We start from the raw sequence: 19,872 nt of genomic DNA, 5'->3' as shown, positions 1-19,872 counted from the left end.
GCAGAACTCTCAGGTTTAGCATGCTATCTCTCTGTTTCCATGGAGGCTTACTGCACAAGCCATAAAACTAGAAAATCAACATTCTGGTCCTAATGGAGATCTAGTGTGGGTATGATGTCTCCTCAGATATCAGCCTCTACAAATAAAGGATGACAGCAACACACAAGGAAGCAGAATGTAGCACCTTTCCCCCTCCCATGTTTAATCTACCCAGGTAAGAGAACTTCTGAATAGGGCATAACAGGGTGGGGTCTTCCATCTCTTAATATAGTGGCCTTGTAACTACTGCTACTACATCTGGGATCTCCAGTGGTGCCCATCCATACAATCATCCTTGCAAACAACTCCCTGGCATCTGTCAGGTTTTCTGACCCTCCTGAGTTTTGAAATTTGTCTCTAGCTTAAAATAATGAAAAACCAATAATGAAAAACCAACCAATTTGCTGGTATGCTGCAAATTGAAAAACCAACTCCAATTTGATCTCTTTTTCTATGAATGCTTTTGGGGTCCATGTAGGCACCAGAGATATTCTTAGAGCTTAAAAATCACAAGCAGCTGAAGCCCCATTTGTAACTCCTCCAGCCACCCAGAAAAGAAAGAAAAGAATAATATTGAGCAAGGAATTAATGGTTTCCTGAAGACTTCCAGTTTCTTGGAGGTAGTGGGTAGCATGGAGTTGATTTTCCTGTGTATTTGTAGATATTACCAGTTTTGTCTGTGTGTTTCTCTAAGCATAACTCTCCGAGGGCAAATCCGGGACCTAATTTTAAGGGCACAGACCCCCACCTCTCTCCTGCCCTTTCTTCCTGACCAAGTGATTTGTCTTTCAGCCTTGCCCCATCCATTTCTTTTCTGTGAAATGGGTATTGAAGCAGAACATTGACTTGAGTTGAGCCCTCATCTCTGTCTTGCACTTGAGGTTCCCAGGCATGTTAGCACTGCCAGCTTGCCTTCTGGAAAGCAGGTAGCTGTGGCACTGCCACTATGGCAGCCATTTTGAGAATGGGCAAGTTCCCATGGGAGCCATTTTGTAAGAGTGTCCAAATATACCGAATGAGAGGTCCAAATATATCCAACAGCAGCCCTAAAGGATTCAATAGTAGATTCAACTGTAGCAGCGAAATGTGACTACTGTGAGATGGCAAAACCTGCTCTGTTATGCCCTACTCAGAAATTTTCTTACTGTAAGATTAAACACATGAGATGGGGAACCACAGCACCCCTCCATCCTTGGGTGTTATTGTTAAACTTTATTCATATTAGATGAGGATGGGAACCTCCCATTTTCATGGAGGATTTCTATTAGAACCAGAATGCTGATTTCCCAGCTTTATGGCTCATGCAGAGAACCTTTAAGGAAACAGGAGGTCCTCTGGGCATTTCCTTTACAAGCAGAGAATAATGGATGCCAGCAGAAAGGCAAAATTAACACAGTCCTTTCCAAGCATCCTTACACCACCAAACTCAGATACTGATGAACCACTAGGATGAGAAGTTCCTTAGCATGTAAAGCCACCAAGTGCATCTTTTGACATACCTTTGAAATAGCTTATGGCACACCTGCTACAAAGGCATAACTCCACCTTCCAATGCATGTGCCAACTCTACCATATTCCATAGCATCAGCAGTCTGCTACAAAAAGTAGTAGCTAAGGAAAACAGAAATAACAGGATTGACACGTATCTTGGGGAAAAGGTCCTCGGTTTCTTTCTTTTTCTTTTTTTAAGTCTTTCTGATATTTACTCAAAAGTTTTTCACCACCAGGGAAGGGAAAAGCATGAGTGTTTATGGTCTGCTACTAGCACTGGCTGGAAATGTGTAGAAATAATTATCCAGATAATCAAAGTATTCATTGTCAACCTTTTATTCAGTTTGGGCAAGACATATGTATTAGATTTGTTTTAGTAGATTTATTTTCTAAATGACTGAGTTTATTGGTATTGTTTATCTTTTAAAAAAAGTCAATTTTGGATTCATCTGGCAGCCTTTTATGCATGGATTAAGGATGCCATCCCATGATTCTTAGGTTTTAATGGGAGAGAGCTCATTTATTTATTTATTTAGATAATTTCTATGCCGCCCCATTCACCGAAGCCTCGGGGCGGCTCACAAAACATCAATTAAAATATAATACATTAAAAATATAAAATGAATTAACAATATAAAATAAGTCGCCCTGGCCAAAGAAAAAAATAAGGAAATAATATTAGCAATTAAAATGACGTTTGAATAAAAAGGTCTTCGCCTGGCGCCAAAAAACAAATAATGACGGAGCCAGGCGGACCTTTCTGGGGAGCGCATTCCATAGATTGGGCGCCACCACAGAGAAAGCCCTCCTCCAAGTACCTACCCTTCTAATTTCATTCATGGAGGGTTCCTGGAGAAGGGCCTCTCCCGCAGATCTCAGGGGGCGGGCGTATATGGACATAAGCGGTCCTTCAGGTAGCCAGGACCCAAGCTGTTTAGGGATTTATAGGTCATCACCAACACCTTGAATTGAGCCCGGATTTCAATGGGAAGCCAGTGAAGCTGACGGAGGACTGGAGTCATGTGAACATAACGCCCAGTCCCCGTCAGCAGCCTGGAAGCTCTATTTTGAACCAACTGAAGTATCCGGACCGTCTTCAAGGGTAGCCCCACGTAGAATGCGTTACAGAGGTCAAGACGGGAAGTCACCAACGCATGTGTCACTGTCGCCAGGCAGTTGTACTCCAGGTAGGAGCGCAGCTGATGGATCAGCCGAAGCTGAAGGAAAGCGCTCCTCGCCACTGCTGTCACCTGAGCTTCCAATGAAAGCTCTGGGTCGAGGAGCACTCCCAAGTTGCGGACCTTATCCCTAAGAGGGAGTGCAACCCCATTCAGGACTAGGTTCAATTCACCCTCACTGAAGCCCTATCCGCCAACGAAAAGGACCTCCGTCTTGTCTGGACTGAGCTTCAGTTTATTGGCCCTCATCTAGCCCATTACCTCGGCCAGGCACCGGTTCAGCACAGCCTATTCCTATTTCACTGCTGTTGCTAAGGGCATGCTAATAGGGCTCAGTACAGAGTCACAGCCAGAACTAGTACCAAGAGCTAAGGCTGAAGGCAAGTAACACAGAGTCCCCAAGTACATCTGTGCAGTCCTGACAAAATTACATTTTAGTAACTCCAGGCAAGCAAGTCAAGACCCAACCTTCAGGCAGTCTGTTCAACATAGAGGAACATATGAATCTATGTCTTTTACTGAATCAAACTACTGGTCCATTTGGCTCTGTATTGCATGCTCCCACTGGTATTTGAACAGAAGTATAAACCATCAAAATTTGTGTATAATCTCTTTTTAGGACCAATTAGAATTAGGAGCTCCATGCAGCAGACAAATACTGAGGTTTATGAGTTCTGGCAGTCCAGAGTACACTGGGACACATCTCAAGCATGGCTGTGAAGCAATTTCTGACCTGAATTATACGGTCCACATAAAACCTTTGGGTTAGATCCAGGTTTAGCTGTGTGAACCTTAGAAATAGCCCTTAGTGGGGGCTGCTTGTGCAATGGAGGCAAGACAATTTGCAGGGACCCAAGTGTCCCATTGGTTCCTGCCCACTGGGACTTAAAATGAACTGTGGCAGTTTCCTCATTAATTTTAGTGCATCTGCAGTAAATCTGGATCCAGCCCTACATATTTATATTGTCTTTCCACTTTGGCAGATTTATCAGAGATTTTCTCTGTTTCACTATACAGAAAAAAGAATCTAAATACAAAATAATAAAAAAATGCCAATAGAACCATGACTAGTCATTCAGAAAGTGCTTGTTAAATGAAAATATATTTAGGTAATGCTGCAAGCAAAGGAACCTTGTTGCCTGCCAGACATCAGGTGGTAGGGAATTCTGGAGAGGAAGCCAGTACATTGAAACCTTTGCTCCGAGTTGACTCTAAACAGATTTTCAGTCTGCACAAAACCACCAGGACTGCCTCATCCAGTGACTTCAGATTTCTTAAAGGTAAGGTGCTCGTCTATATGTTGAGTCTTCCTCATGATTTGAAATCCTATTTTCCAGGATTCCAAATTGGGTGAAATACCTTCACAGACAGAAGGAACTATCCCCTTAGAAAGTAAGTCTCCTTGTGCAGAAGACAACAGACCAATGGTATTCTCCTCATTATCATGAGCTTGCTTGATCCTCAAAAAGGAACACCTGAAGAGGGCTAACCTTTTGATTTTCATTCTGCACCTTCTGCTCCTAAGTTGGGAAGTGATATGGGCATAGACTTCTTTAGTTGGACTGGGGCAGGCGATACAAAAAGCCCAGGTCAATGGAAGCGACGCTAGTTATTAAGTAGCCTTTTGTGGAACTTCTGTGACTTATTATCATCTGGGCAGACGCTCTTGAATATCAACTGATTTATTTGCTCTGGTATGGGTCATACTGGGTTTCAGGCCAATCCCTGAGGACTGAAAGTAAGTGGGCATGGGAGCAAAGAAGGAGATTAATAACCAAAAAGTGCAGGGAACTATTCTCTTCATAGGGCATCTATGTTATTAAAATTCATTCAAAGGCTAGTCTCTATAATTACATTCACACTGTCAAGACTTAAATATCAAGACAGTGTCACTGCCAAGTGACTGTTCCCATGTGGATTTATTAAATTCTAGAGGCAAAAAGTACTAAAAATATAACCTTAAGAAATGATGTGTTTATGGATATTTCTGCCTCTGGATATTGCTGAACCTTTTGCTCTTAAGAGACTAACATTTTTATATCCCACGCCTTCTTTGCCTCACTCTATTAGATAAAGCATGCAGGATTACTGCCAATTTTTCAAAGTAAAATACTGTGTGAAGATTGGGAACTTATATTCCCATAGCTGAACCATCCAGCTGCTAACCTGATTTATTTGCAAGACATAAGAGCTCTTCGTTCTTTCTCTCTGAATTTCAGCTTTCTTTTCAGCACTGCGGCACAAGAAGAATTAATGGGTCAAACAACAGTGGGATCTAAGCACTCCTATCCCATGCTCACCTTGTGGAAGGCAACGTAAAGCCCAAACCATTTAAGTGGACTACTGGGCATCTCTCCCTGTCCAAATGTGGAATCCTGTGCATCTGTAGACATTGTGTGTAGTTTCTCCTTCATTCATTGAGGGCACCAAGTTTTGTTAGGAAAAGCTATTTTCTTGGAACTCATTTCTGGTACATTTGCAATGACACAACAATAATTCCCATGGTTAAAAAAGCAGGTATTACTTGCTTTGTTTAAAATCAATGCAGCTATTGCAATAATATTGATAACAGATAGGGTTGGCCAATTTCTATACTCACAAAGGTCTCCAGGCACTAGTCTGGAGAACAGAATTATCTGATCTTCTCTGTAGTTAAGTCGGCACCACCTAAAGGGTAGGGACTTTGTGGTAAGAAGCACTTAAATAATTTTAATAACACAAAGTAGTTGACAAATAAAGTGCATTTAAACTCAGTATGAATACAGCTTAAAACAAAGCACAGTCAGCAGAAAAGAAAAAAAAACAAAAAAATTAACTCCATTGAACATATGCATTTAATGTGAATTTTAAGTGCTTATTTTTCAAACTTGGTGTCAAGGTCAGGAATGAGCAATCTCCCCACTGCCTACAAGCTGAAATGAAATTCTTGTACATCCCTAGACAGAAAGTGTTTAATCTACAGGCAATGGACTAGCCTTCCACAGTTCCAGGATAGCAACTGTGAAGGCTCTGCATCTAGTGGAGGTAAAATATAATGAAACCTTCAGCAAGGCCTCCTTTGCTGATCTTAGATTACAGAAAGGTACAGACTGAAATACACTCTTGCAAAGGCATCCAAGATCCAGACTGTTTAGATCATTCGAGGTCAATGGCAGGGAACACAGGACTGTAATTTCCTTTGCCTCCTGACCCAATTCAATTCAAGAGCGAGCCAGAGGAAAATGCAAACTCCCATGACCTCTGGCATGAAAAGAACAGAGGAGCATCGCTTCTCCTTATGGAGAGACAACTCCTTACTTGTCTTTACTGAACTCTCTGTGATGCCAGTTATGCCCTCCCCTATTTCAAATGTAGTTTCGCTCCAGGGAAAGCCTGCAGGGACGTCCTTCTTCATTTCCTTTTGTTTCAGGCTTTCTAAACAGCAACAAAACAAAACTTGCAGATTTGGATTGTTTTTTAAGGAAAGTTCGGGAAACAAATGATTTGGAAATGAGCCAAGAGCACTTCTCGATCTGGTGGGTCAGGTTAGGACATGTGCTAAGGGGCCTAATGCATAAAATGGCTTTCTTTGAGTATGAGTTCAGTATTGGTGGTGGAATAGCGCCAAACCGCCAGCCCCATGGCCCTGTACTGGGAAGTCAGTGGCTCAGTTCAATAGCAGAAATCTGAAGCATTAATAGTGGGTACATGGCCAGACTGGATGGCCCAAGTAGCCAAACACAGATTTCTGGATTAGTTATCTGCCTAAGGAAGCATCCATGAATAAAGGAATGGGTTATTTGCTATACTTCCCCAACATATGCTTCTATTAAAATGATTTTATTATGCATAACTGCCGTAAGATTTCAGCAAGATTGTCTCCCACTCCTCCAGTAGCATATTTGTTTATAAAATCCAGATTTCATTCAAAAATGTGTTTACATGATCCAGGGTGAAAAGTCTCTTTAACAGAATGATTAATCTCTTTTTCATTCAAAAATGAAACCCTAAAAAGCCTTGCTTTAGAAAGCATAAACTTACAGCCAAATTCATCATGACATAATCTTGTTAATAATTTACAAATGTGCTTTTAGGCAGATTAATGAATGACAGCTGAATCTTGTTTTTTCCTGGAATGTGGGTTTTTAATTTTGATTTATTAAAGATATATCTATTTTATATATTTATGATTCCCTTTAGGGTGCAAGAGAAACAAACATCCAACAGCAAGGCACTGTTGGGTCTTAGTGATATTAATAGCATTTATATTCTTTTAATGAAATTAAAATGTATGGCACATCAAAGAAAACTAGGAAATGCCATCATCTTCATCCTGAATAGAGATGGGTAGAGACCTGTTCTCCCCTGCAGGAGAGAGGAAGGCAGGACGTGCTCCAATGGAGCAAAGCTCAGGGAGCCAAGGTTCCATTTGGATGCCAGGAAGCACTTCCTGACAGTCAGGACCCCGAGGGTGTGGAATGGGCTTCCACGAGAGGTCGTTGAGGCCCCATCGGTGAGGGTGTTCAAGGATAGGCTGGACGTCCACATGGCAGGCATGTCGTGAGCTGAGCCGGCTGGAGCCAGGGGTCAGACTAGATGGCCTGGGAGACCCCTTCTGACTCGCTCTGTTTCTATGTTTCTATGTTAATATATATGGTGTATTATTGTTATTGACACATGCATTCAATATTCTACCTTGACTAGGAGGAATAACATTTGAAAAGTACATTTCATATGGCTTGTAAAGACAAATGGATCCCTTCCTCCAGAGCACCCAGTTCCTTTGCGGTTTCCGTTCCCAAATCCTTGCACGTTTGTCCCTTGCTCTCCAGCCTTTCACAATACACATGCAAACAGTATTTGTGTGTGTGTGTGTGTGTGTGTGTGTGTGACACAGGTCCTGACCCAGTGCATAAACTTTCTTGTACTGAGAAGTGGCATGTGCCCCCTTCTGTCTTCCCTATGCACAGCATCACATGCGACACAACGGTGTGATGAGCAATCACTTAATTTGCATTATCTTGAGCTCTGCTCCCAGAAGTGGCCAGCAATTAGATCTGTTAGCCGATCTCTGAGTGGCTGGAAGATGATCAGCAAGGATTTCTCACTTTTAATTGTTTTAAAATAGCAGCTATAAACAGATTGTCCTTCAGCCCGAAATTGAGCGGCTGGGGGTAACCTGCAGTGGATTTTTGAGAGGAAAGATTATGAGCTCTGTTCAGCTGTGGTACCCAAAACAGAATTACTAGGCTGAGAATTCTGGCTGCTATACTAGACTCCAGGGCATAACACATACTAAAAAGAATTGCACTTTTAGTGGTAAATAGGTCATTGAGAAGGGAACAGTGACATATAGGTCAAGACCCCAAGACTCTTGAAACTAGTTCTAGAAACCCCAGAGGGTACTTGTGGTTCACAAATAGCAGCTTCCTATGCCATAGGGCAAACCAATATTGAAACGGAAAGGAGATTGAAGATTATTTTGTGGTATGGCACAGCACTCTGCTGTTCTAAGTCAAAAAAGGAAAAACTGCTTACATGCCTAAGTATTGCTTAGGATTACATGTTCTGTCTTCAAGGTATATTGTAGGACTGGGAGACTCTTTGGACTGAGACTTACAAAGGAAGTCCAGCTGAGTTCAGATGTTCCTTTGAAACAGGTTTAGAACCACAAAGGGAAATTACATAATCTTCTTCCTTCATGCATACAGCATTAATGTTATTTGTTTATTTATAATCCAAATCTGTACATAAAGGCCGGGATCACAACCATCCTTATTTATATATCAAGAATTCCTGCCCTTTCTCCAAAGCCAACAGAAGGCAATGTACAGCATCAGTAATACCAGTATCAGTAAAAAAACGTAAAATCATACTATCACACTAAAACAATTCACATATGATAATATCTAATCTAAAAACATCAAAACCAACAAGTCCTGAGCTGAATGCTTGTGTAAATAATGAGGCATTTAACAAGCTTTCTGTCCGCTTTTCCTTGTTTGATTTTAATTTAAACATTTATATCCACCAGGAGCGAACATCTTTTGGAGGCTCACAGGCCATTTTTACTTCCCAGACCTGCGCTCTTATTCTGCACCTCCTCCCACCCATCACAAAAATAAAAATACTAATTAAAATGTTAACTAAAGTTTCTACAGAGCACCCAAAGGTCCAAAATTAAGAACCTAAGGTCAGAACAAGGTTTCATCTAGCCCAGAACTCTTGACACACTGCTGACAGACAGTTCATGGGAACCCATAAACAGGACAGCAGTGCAAAAGCACTCATCTACCCTTGCCAGCCATGTTCCCCAGCAACTGGCATACAATGGAACACTGTCTCTAACACTGGAGACAGCTTATAGCCAATCAGGATTTGCAGCCACAGATAGCCACTGAATTTATCCAATCCCCTTTTAAAGCCCTCCCAGTGGGTGAAAATCATGACATCTTGCAGAAGTGAATTCCACAGTTTAACTATGCTCTCTGTGAAGAATTATTATTATTTACCTGTCCTGAATATCCCACCAGTCAGGTTGATGGGATGACACCAGATTCTAGTATTATGAAAGAAGGAGAAAAATCTCTCCCTATCCACTTTCTCCACACTCTGCATAATTTCACACACCTCTGTGATGTCTATTCTTCCTAGCCATTTTTTCCTAAGCTGAACAACCTCAGCTGTTGCGACCTTTGTTCAAACGAGAATTGCTCCAACTCCTTCATCATTTTAGCTGCCCTTTTCTGCAGGGTTCGCCACTCTACAAGGTCTTTTCCAGATGTGGTGACTGGAACTGGCACCACAAATATTCAAAGTGCAGTTGCATCTCTGATTTGTATAAGGGAGTATGATAATGGCAGTTTAATTTTACTTACTTGTTTGTTTATTAAATTTGCATATAATCCACCTGCTAGCATCATGCTGTCTGGGTGGCCATTACAATAAAAGTGTCAATAATAGCAGGAAATAAAACAATGCGGTTAAAATATGAACAAGATAGAACACAATATATATAATCAGACAAAACCATAAATTAATAAAATTAATAAATTAAAACCAGTGCCATCACTATAGATGATCTAAGCAGGTCCAATGTTACACCAAAAAGAAAAGTTTTCTTCAGGCGCCTAAACCTCACTAAAGTAGGTGCCTGACAAATATTCAATGACAGGGTGTTCAGCAATTTTCAGTGCCTTTCCTAATTATCCCTAACATGGAATTTGCTTTTTTCACAAGCAGCCACACATTGATATTCTATCACAAGCCCAAAAACTCTTTCCTGTTAGTTACCACTTGCTCATATTCCATTCCTTTGTACTTTTAAATTGATTTCCCCCCACAACATATATTACTTTACTTTACTTGATTACACTGAAGCACAGTTGCTATTCTGATGCCCATTCTCTCAGTCTGGAGAGATTCTTTGGGGCATCTCACAATCCCTTTTTGTTTAAACCAACCTAAATAATCTGCTGTCATCAGCAAACTCATTCACTCCTAATTCCAGAGAGTTTATGAATGAAGCAAAAGGCATTGATCCCCAAAATAGATCTTTGTAGTACTCCACTGTTTACATCCTTTCACTCAGCTTTCTGTTCCTTAAGCAAGTACTGATCCGTAAGAAGAGCTCTTCCATTCTTAAGAGGAAGTTTCAGGAGGGTTTGGTGACAGACTTTGTCAAAAGCCTTTTGCTTGTCCGAGTAAGCAATGTCCTCTAGATCAGTGGTTTCCAAATACCAGTCCTGGGACCAGTGCCGGTCTGCAGGAGATTTCCTGCCAGTCCATGGAAGTGGGTGCATCCCACTTGCCTCAGACTGGCATGGGGGCTGGCTATGCTCCACCTCAGGTGGCATCACTATTGCAGGGGGTGCACCAGGGGGGTAGAGAGAGAAGAGATGGCTCGGTGGGAGCCGGCTGGGAGCCACGCCGTGCTGATTTCAGAATTTTGCTCTTTTGTTGGCATTTTTTGTGACACAGTTACTGGTTGTTTCAGAGAATTTTCATTTTTGTTGCATTGTGTTTATAAACTAATACACAGAATACTATATTATGTGTATGGGGCCTTTTGTTTCTGCCTGAGAAATCCCTGAGGTGGTTTTCCTCTTTTTGCTGGTCCCCAGCTATGGAAAGGTTCAACACTGCTCTACATTACACTGCTCTACATTACCTTGATCATATATTTATTGATCACATATTGACAATAGACTCTAACAGGTTGGTGAGGCAATAAGCAATTTGCTAAAGCCCTGTCAATTCTTCTTCAGTGGAGCTTATTATTCTATATGCCGATTAAGTTAATCTTTAATAAGCATTCTAACCAAATTATTTCCTGGATGCTTTCAGAACTCTTTTAAAAACTGGCATTACATTTGTGATTTTCCAGTCCTCTTAGGCAGAGCGACATGTTATATAATTGTGTTAGAAGGTCAACAATTTCATATCTGAATTTTTAAGAACTCTAGAACAACACCATCTGGGCCTGGTGGTTTATTAACATCCAGATTGTCAACTTTTGTCACTACTATTTGCCTCAATTGCTCAGACCCCCTTCCTGAAAATACGAGTTCAGGCACAGGAATCTGTTTTGTATCCCTTGCAGTGACGACAGATGAAAATAATTTGTTCAGCTCCTTTGCAATCTCCTCATTGTCCATTAACTCCACCCTCATCCAATGGTCCGTATGCATCTCCCAAGCTCTTTAGGTTGCTAAGTGTGAGAATAAGCTCCGCTAAAAGTGGTATTTTATTCATTTCTCTGCTGCGGCTCCAAATACTCAAGGTGGTTTCATAAATCCAGGAACATCAAAATAAAACCCCAATAAAACCAGCCACAAGCAAAGCTAATGCCATGCCTTTGAGTTTGAATAACCTTCATTCATTAGCAAAAATGAAATGCTGTTCACTGAAATCAGTTACCCTCATGGAAGGAAGGAAGTAGAAAAGCTCACACTTCTAAAAGGTTTCCTAAGGAAAATGGGAGGTATACAATCTGAATTGGCTATTTTCCCCTTCATGATAAATTACCAGCTAGCAACCTTCCAAAGTAGATTTGTTTTTGATATTGCTGCTGCAGTCCTGTATCGATTTGTTGTCCCGAGGTACCCATGCATATATTATTAGAGCATTTCCACCTGAAACCCCATTTTCATTTTGCATTTTGCCTTACAAACTAGTCTGATGAATGGAATCCGACGGTTTAATTATTTCAGTAAACATAATCATGGCACTGCTAACTACACCAGAGAGCCCTTCCTTTGCCTATTTTTTGCAGCAGTGTGAGGCTCCTTGTAATGAAAGGCATGCTGTATTAATGATGCTGAAAATCTCCAAGGAAAACATTGAAGGTCCAACTCATAACATTATGCCACAATTACATGCATAGAAGACTTTTTAATAATCTTTGTTTCTTAATTTAGTTTTGATTCGCTAGGAAATCCATAGTGGCACTCAACGGCTCGCTTTTCCGCTGCCATCAGCACTTCTGTGCCATAAATTGTACAAACATATGCGACTTCCTCCATCTGCATCCTCCTTCAAGCCTTCTACATAACCCCTTCAGGAGGAAGGGAAAAAGACAGTCTGCTGATAGTTCCAGGATAATGTTACCCCTTTCAAGCCATTGGGATCTTGCACAGGGTTGTGTCTGCCTATGAACAAATCTTCTCTTTTGCATTGTTACTATTTATTTGTTCAAAGCCCTGAAGTAAGCCCTAGCTACTTACAAGAAGCACTTCTACCCCTGTCTGTCTCCCAGTCTCCACACTATTTCCTCCCCAGTCATTCCTACCTAGCAAGAGGCCCTTTGGACAACTAATCAGCCAAAACCCTGCAAACAAAGAAACATGTATGAAAGTCGCACAGGCACAAATATGAAAGCAGGGAAGAACAAACTGGGACTTTCCAGGTGTTTTGAACTGCAGCTCGCATCAGCTCCTGCCAGCATGGCCAATAGTCTGGCATTATGGGAGCTGTAGTCCAAAACACTTGGAAGGTTCCAGGTCTCTTACCCCTGTATTAAAACAGATCAGATAGCATCAGCCTAACAAGATTCTCCTTCTGCAAATTTCATCTTGAAGCTCTAAATATCTGATTTTGTTTGCAGTCATGCACCTTCTCTTTTGGACTCTACTGGCCCTCTGTGCATGCACAGCTTGCTCTTGCTTTCAGTTTGCATCTTCCAACCCACCCGCACTGAGCACTTGAACACAGAGGTACATTGTCTGACACACTGGGGAAAAAGGAATCTTCATACATTTCATATCTGTACAAAAAGACATCAATATTTCTGTTTTATGATTTAATTGAAATAGATATGCACACACATGCATTGATGAAATAACAATGGCTTTGCTTAAATTGCAGGGAATTGCTACTAAATCACAGAGCTTTTTGCCAGTGTCTTTAGGAACACAAATATACATTCTTCCCCACCGGAAACATAGTAAGGGGAGCCAGTGGAAGTGCGAATAGGGAGAAGTCAGCCATTTGAAATCAGTGGCTAGCTACACAAGGTGCAATTTCAAAACAGAGTTTAGAAATCTTACAAATTAAATCACATCAACTAGAATAAAAGCAAAATCAAAATGAGAGATCTGCTTACTCCTTCTTTCCCAGAAACCAAATGACAAAACATTTGGATCCCTGTACAAATTAGTATTCCAAACTATCAGCAGGTCCGTTAATCAATGCCAGAGCCACCCCTTTAACAACAACAATACAGAACAGATAGATGTAACCTGCAACAAAATGTTGCAGTATATTTTACAGGCTAATATGGGTGTTCCTGTCTGGGGATCCAGCCAGCCAAACATGGCATCTTCTGCAATACCATAAAGTTTAAAAGGGTTTTCCACTCTGTCCCTTGTTTTCTTTTCCAGCATGCCATGGGTATTTGCATGGTTTGCTTTTTGAACTTATACTTTTTAAAAAGATTTTTTAAAAACTTTTGGGAACTTTGAGAATTTTCAAGAATAAACTTTACCTCCCTCTTGTTTCTCCCTGGCTTCGTCCTGCTGATACCCCTGGAGTTTGCTAAGGGAAGGCAAAATAATCAGAGTTCAGCACCTGGACAGCGCATCCTTATGGCCACAAGACAGTCATAGGATTTTTCAAAGTTCCAGCGATGAAGTCAGAAAAATGCTTTGACCTCATAGCCAGTCTCCAAGCTTGGACTGTGTCCTTTCAACCAGCATGAAAACAAACAAACTGCATCACTGCAAGAGTAACCTCACATTCTGGGTGGTGGTTGGGGATAATATTACAGGCTGATTTAATTTTGAAAACTGCAGCTCCTTGTGCTTCCAGAGAGGCTGTGTGCAGAAACATTCATACGCTAAGTTCAGAAAAGTAACCTTAGAAATCTCTCTGGATGCACATCAAGCATTTATATTTTTAGAGAGCATTTCTACCCAGCGTTTTCGCCAAAGAGTTCTAGGCGCCATAGAACAAGTCAGTAATTATCAAGTAAAATCATTCTTGCAATTTACATTATAACATGAAAACACAAAACAGCAGCAGAAAGCCACAGTGTAACTGCAATCAAAATATTTAAACTATTCCAAATTAAATGACTGATTAAAACGGCAAATTAAAATTGCATGCTGGCAGCCTTCCTAAGGACAAAGCTCTTCACCAATTTCTTAAGGGTCATCAGCAAGGAGGTCAGTGAAGCATCCCTTGAAATTTTTGTTTGCTTGCTACATTTTTATACCACTCAATAGCCTAAGCTCCCTGGCTGGTTTACAATAATATTAAAACATAACATGCAGTATAAAAATACAGTATAAAATGGAAGTTGTTCAGATGGCAATATAAAACAAAAGTGAATTGAGTTCCAGAGGCTAGGCTATTCCCGACAGTCCTGCTTTTAATCTCAACCAGCAGTATCTCAGGGGACATACAAGATGAAGATGATCTCGACAGGTGAGGAGGCTCAACCTGGACAAGTAGGTCCTTTCAGTATTCTGGTCCTAATGCATGCATGGGACCAAGCACACCAGATTTGGTTAACAGGCCTGAGATTTAGTGCCCCTGCTTTGTTCCAACAAAGGAAAAATCCCTAATGAAGGAAGCCTAAGAAGATGAGGTCTGTCATGCCATTTAAATAATTATGTCTCTGCATTTTGCCTGCTGCTTTTTCTGTATACTCTATGGAAAAGAGATTCTCTCCCCTTCATTCCTTCACAGCCTTCCTTTTTCCTTTCCCACTAATTTGCAGTCTTCAATGAATGCCCACCTCCACTATTTTCCTCATACACAAGAAGAAAACAACAAGATCAATGTGAAGGCCACAATTCACATAACCCACTTACAGTACAGCAGCAAAAGCAACATTTCAGCAGGCAACTATGAGAATCAAAGAAGATCTCAATATATCTGAGATCATACTGAACCGGTGTACTGAACCAGTGCCTGGCCAAGGTAATGGGCTGGATGAGGGCCAATAAACTGAAACTCAATCCAGATAAGATGGAGGTCCTGTTGGTGGGTGGTTTGGGCTCCTGGGTAGGTGACTTGGACCTTGTCCTGAATGGGGCTGCATTCCCTCTAAAGGACAGGGTCCGCAGCTTGGGAGTGCTCCTTGACCCGGAGCTGTCTTTGGAAGCTCAAGTGACTGCGGTGGCGAGGAGCACTTTCCTTCAGCTTCAGTTAATCCATCAGCTGCATCCCTACCTGGAGGATAATTGTCTAGCGATAGTGACACTTGCATTGGTTACTTCCGTATTGGATTTCTGTAACACACTCTATGTGGGGCTGCCCTTGAAGACAGTCTGGATACTTCAGATGGTGCAAAATAGAGCAGCCAGGTTGCTGATAGGGGCTGGGTGTTATTCTCAGATAACCCCAGTCCTCTAGCAGTTTCACTGGCTCCCCATCGAAGTCCGGTCTCAATTCAAGGTGCTTGTTATCACCAATAAAGCCCTTAATGGCTTGGGACCTGGATACCTAAAGGAACGCCTTCTTTCATATTTGCCCTCCCGCCCCCTGAGATCGGCAGCAGAGGCCCGTCTCCGGGAACCCTCTGTGAAGGAAATTAGAGGGTAAGTAACTCGGAGGAGGGCTTTCTCTGCGGTGGCACCCAATCTATGGAATGCGCTCCCTAGAGAGGTCCGCCTGGCGCCGTCGTTATTTGTTTTTCGGCGCCAGGCTAAGACCTTTTCATTTAAACAATATTTTAACAATTTTTAATATCTATAGGTTTTTTAAATTGCAACCAGGGTAAATCTGATTTTATGTGCACTATTTGTATTGCGTTTATTTATTGTATGTAAGCTGTTCCGAGGCTCATGCGAATGGGATGGCATACAAAAATTCTAAATAAAATACATAAAAATAAAATATTTTATATGCTGTACCAAACTATTCCTTTGACTGGATTACAGGCCATACATGGTTAACTTTCTGTTCATTGAAGTCTTCCATACATGGTTAACTTTCAGTTCTTTACCTCCCTCTTGTTTCTCCCTGACTTTATCCTGCTGATACCCCTAGAGATTGCTAAGAGAAAACATAATAATCAGACTTCAGCACCTGGACAGCGCATTCTTATGGCCACAAGACAGTCATAGGTGCTAGAGACCAGGTGTATTCTAAAGGGGGCAAGGGATCCTATCATAAAGGGAAAGATGTATCTTCTGTAATCTTACTGTTTAATTTACTATGATTTGGACCAAGCTAAATGAGAATCAATCTTCAACACTCATCTTCCATTATCAGTGTGAAAATATTTCAGCAATTAGATCATATTCCACTCCACCCCAAGAACATAGGTACATAAGAAGCTGCCATATGCCAAGGCAGATGATCTCGCTTGGTTGATTTAGGGTTTCAGATGGAAATCTTTCTTGGATGTATTTGGAGATGCCAGAGACAGAGCCTGGAATCTTTTGCACACACAGCAAAAGCTTCTCCAAAGATGCAGATCCTGGCCATATAACAGGCAGAGCAATAGCTGAAAAATTCACTTCATACTTCAAAATCATACGTTTGGTCAAGACACTCCATATCACAGATTTTCAATATGCCTTACCCAGAATTATGGGAGCAACCCACTGGGAAGTTCACCTGTGCAACTCCAAATGGAACCAATGACAGCTATATAGGCTACTGCTCTTGTCCTGCTTTTATTCATATCACTGGGCTAACTGAGCATCAATCTACATGCACAGTTTGAGACAGAATTATATATCCAACATTCTGTGAGCTATCGCAGAAGCAGATTTTGATGTCATTTCTTTATCTATAATGCCATTTCCTCCAGGTTTGTCCCCATGAACCTGGTATGCAGGTTTAACTCAGATGTGTTTAACACCAAGGGCTGAGGACAAATACATTACCAATATGAAAACTTGAAAACTTCAAATACTGTAGGTGCATGGGATGTAAAAGGGTCCATGGTGGACATTAATCCACAACTTCAATGCTGACTGCACCTAATTTGTTGAACCCACTTAAAAGTCAGGAGAGCTAAATGCAAGAAAGGAACCTTTCTTTTCTTTCTTCCCCCTTCCTTGTCTTCTTGTTTCTGAGCTTTGACAGTAGGACTGCTAAACCTCAGGCCAACTCCTGCAGTTCCAGATCAATGCTATGGTTCAGCAGATAGCCACATTCCCTTCCCTCGCCATGCCCAGCTTTTCAACTGCCAAATTTTTGAGTTTCATGCTATAATAACTTGGAATTCTCAGGATAACACCCCTTTCACCTTTGGCCCCACTAACCCCACAGGGCCTCTCCAAAACTGAATGCTGCCCTCAGATCAGAAGAGATTTGGCATCTCTGCTGAAAGGCATGGCTACCATCAAATATTTCGCTGTTATCTAAAAAACCATGTGAATTCTTAGAATGTGATAACATAAGCCTCAGGTTATGCCAGCCTTTTTTATCCATTGTTGTTTTATATTATCAGATTATTCATCTCATACCAAAGATGTGCACCTGTCACTCTTGAACCTAAGAGGACTCACTTTAGATTCACGTACAGAAAGGAAAGAAAAACCTGCAGCACTTTAGGTGCCTTTCTGAAAAATACGATTGCTAGATCACCAGAAATGCTGAAATGTCTTCCTAAGAAATACATATTTGCAAATGCTAACATCTTTATGTGGGAAATTACCTGACATGGTTCAGACATTTAAGGATCATTTGTGTACATTCTTAGAATGCCAACAAACCAGAACACACAATCCAAGCTATCAACCAGTTCTGAACCAAATACAGAGTTAAACCCAAATATCTACCCAAATGTCTACACTTGTGAAAGAAGGCATCCTTCATATGAAGAAAGAAGTAAAAGTATTCCATTTATTTCAGTGTACCTAAACAAGGGCATCAACAAATGACCACTCATCTCCTCTCTTCAGTTTAAAAGGCGTTGATGCTTCCTATCCTCCAGAAATTTGTCAGCATGCAGCTTCTCTGCTAAACATAAACTTTGCCCTTGCTCCACAAGGTTGAAGCTAAGAACATTCACTTTCTCTTGTAGAGGGATCTACAAGGGTCTACTCCACAATACAAGAATTCAGCAGGGTCAGGGGAAATGGCCTTACCGTTCCACAGAAGGTCTCCGGTGGATTTCCACATGTTATATTAGGTGGATCCAGGTTTACTTTCACATATTTCATCATATCTATGGCTTCTGGCTGACAGGCTGTGTAATCCCAAAACTTCCCTTCATCTGTGTAAATCTGCGTCTTACACACATCATAATGTCCCCACACTGAAGGATAGTGCTGCATCACTGAGGACACAGTAACCCAAAGGGCATGGAGCGACAAGAATCTTGACAAATACATCTCTAAATCCTTTGCGGGCGTCTTGCTGGCTGGAACAGGAGAGATCTAAGTGCAGTCTGTATTATACATATATGTACACCAGAGCAGCTGAAGTTATTGTAAACTGTGTTCCAGCACAGAGGAGAAGTGTTAGATTAAAGTAGGATTTGTGTAAGTTGAAAACTTTGGTGGAAGCCTAACATGTCAAAGAGATGTGGTTCAAAGCAAGCTTGCCTTCCACGGTGTAGCAGGATATTTTATCACATATGTAAATAATGTCCAAATGCTGATGATAATTTAGCAAAGTTGCTAGTCCTCCGCAGTGCTGTCAATAATCCTGAGTGATCCTCCCTTTTCCCGATTCATGAGGAATGGCTGACCAAACTGATAAATCAGTTTGTGAAACACAACGATGAGCGTCTTACAGCCTGTCCGCCATCAATCATCCTTTTCTTCTGCCACCAGCACCCTTTTAGAAACAACAAAAGTAAGAGTTATTGTCCAAGGATCAATGCATTAGAAAATATATGATATGTTGACATTTCAAGAGCCTTGATACAATATAAGGTAAATTGGAATAATCTGGATAACCTTTACTGCTGGTGCTTTGCTGGGATGAACAAGCAAGCAGAATCACTCAATGCCAAAATTATTTTGACATGAGAGATTAAATTCCACTCTAACAAAGACATAGAATATATAGAGTGCTCTGGGAATTCTTATGGGGGTGGGGACGTTCTGTTTGTTTGCTTCAAAAGCATTTTTCCATTCTGGCAAGCACCAGTACTTAAACAGATTTAGTATTTCATAACCACAGAGGGGATAAGCCCCAATCCACCAAAGGTGGTGGATCTTTTATTACAGTGACAAAGGACTGACAACAACTTGTGTGCTTTTCATCTCTTGGAAAGAGGACCTTAGAGAGCTCAGAATGCGTCGTATATGTCTCAGCTTTTGTTAGCTTAATAAGAAAGATATTACAAGCACACTTCTGTCTCTTTGGATTTTTCCTCATTAGCATTGGAAGAGCTCTGCTTCTTTTGTTTAATTGTGTTTAATGACAAAGATAACAGTTTGCTCATTTGAAGCTTATAGTAATAATTCCCTTTCTACTGATATTCTGTTATTTTCTTTAGTATTATTATTATTTTTTATGTGTCAATTTCCATCACAGGGCCCATCCTCTCAAAACGTCACCATATTCACATTGTAGTTTTAAAGCAATATTTTGAATGAAGAAGGGGGGGGGGCGGAAACCTTGTGCAGATCTTTGGCAAGTTTAGGAGGGATCTTTGTGTGAAGAACAACCACCTTACACCATTTGGGTGCCATCTAACCCTCAAAGACATTTCTTTTTATGCCCCCTGGTGCTCAACCAGTTTTACTTTGCCGTGCTCAATGTTGTCCATTGC

General features: G+C 41.1%; 1 protein-coding gene across 1 annotated transcript in view; it reads right to left on the bottom strand.

Moving 5' to 3' along the window:
• NTNG1 (netrin G1) overlaps positions 1–18,481 on the bottom strand; it is a 259,586-nt gene extending 241,105 nt beyond the window's left edge. The window contains exon 1 of the mRNA XM_044432442.1: positions 18,236–18,481. Within this exon, the coding sequence (XP_044288377.1) occupies positions 18,236–18,481 (246 nt within the window). The remainder of the gene's footprint in view (positions 1–18,235) is intronic.
• Between the last annotated feature and the right edge of the window lie 1,391 nt (positions 18,482–19,872).

Source organism: Varanus komodoensis, unplaced genomic scaffold (assembly GCF_004798865.1).
Source record: "Varanus komodoensis strain SLA01 unplaced genomic scaffold, ASM479886v1 scaffold24, whole genome shotgun sequence".
Lineage (NCBI taxonomy): Eukaryota > Metazoa > Chordata > Lepidosauria > Squamata > Varanidae > Varanus > Varanus komodoensis.
Note: the sequence above shows the minus strand (reverse complement) of the source record. Positions and strands in the feature narration are given on the sequence as shown.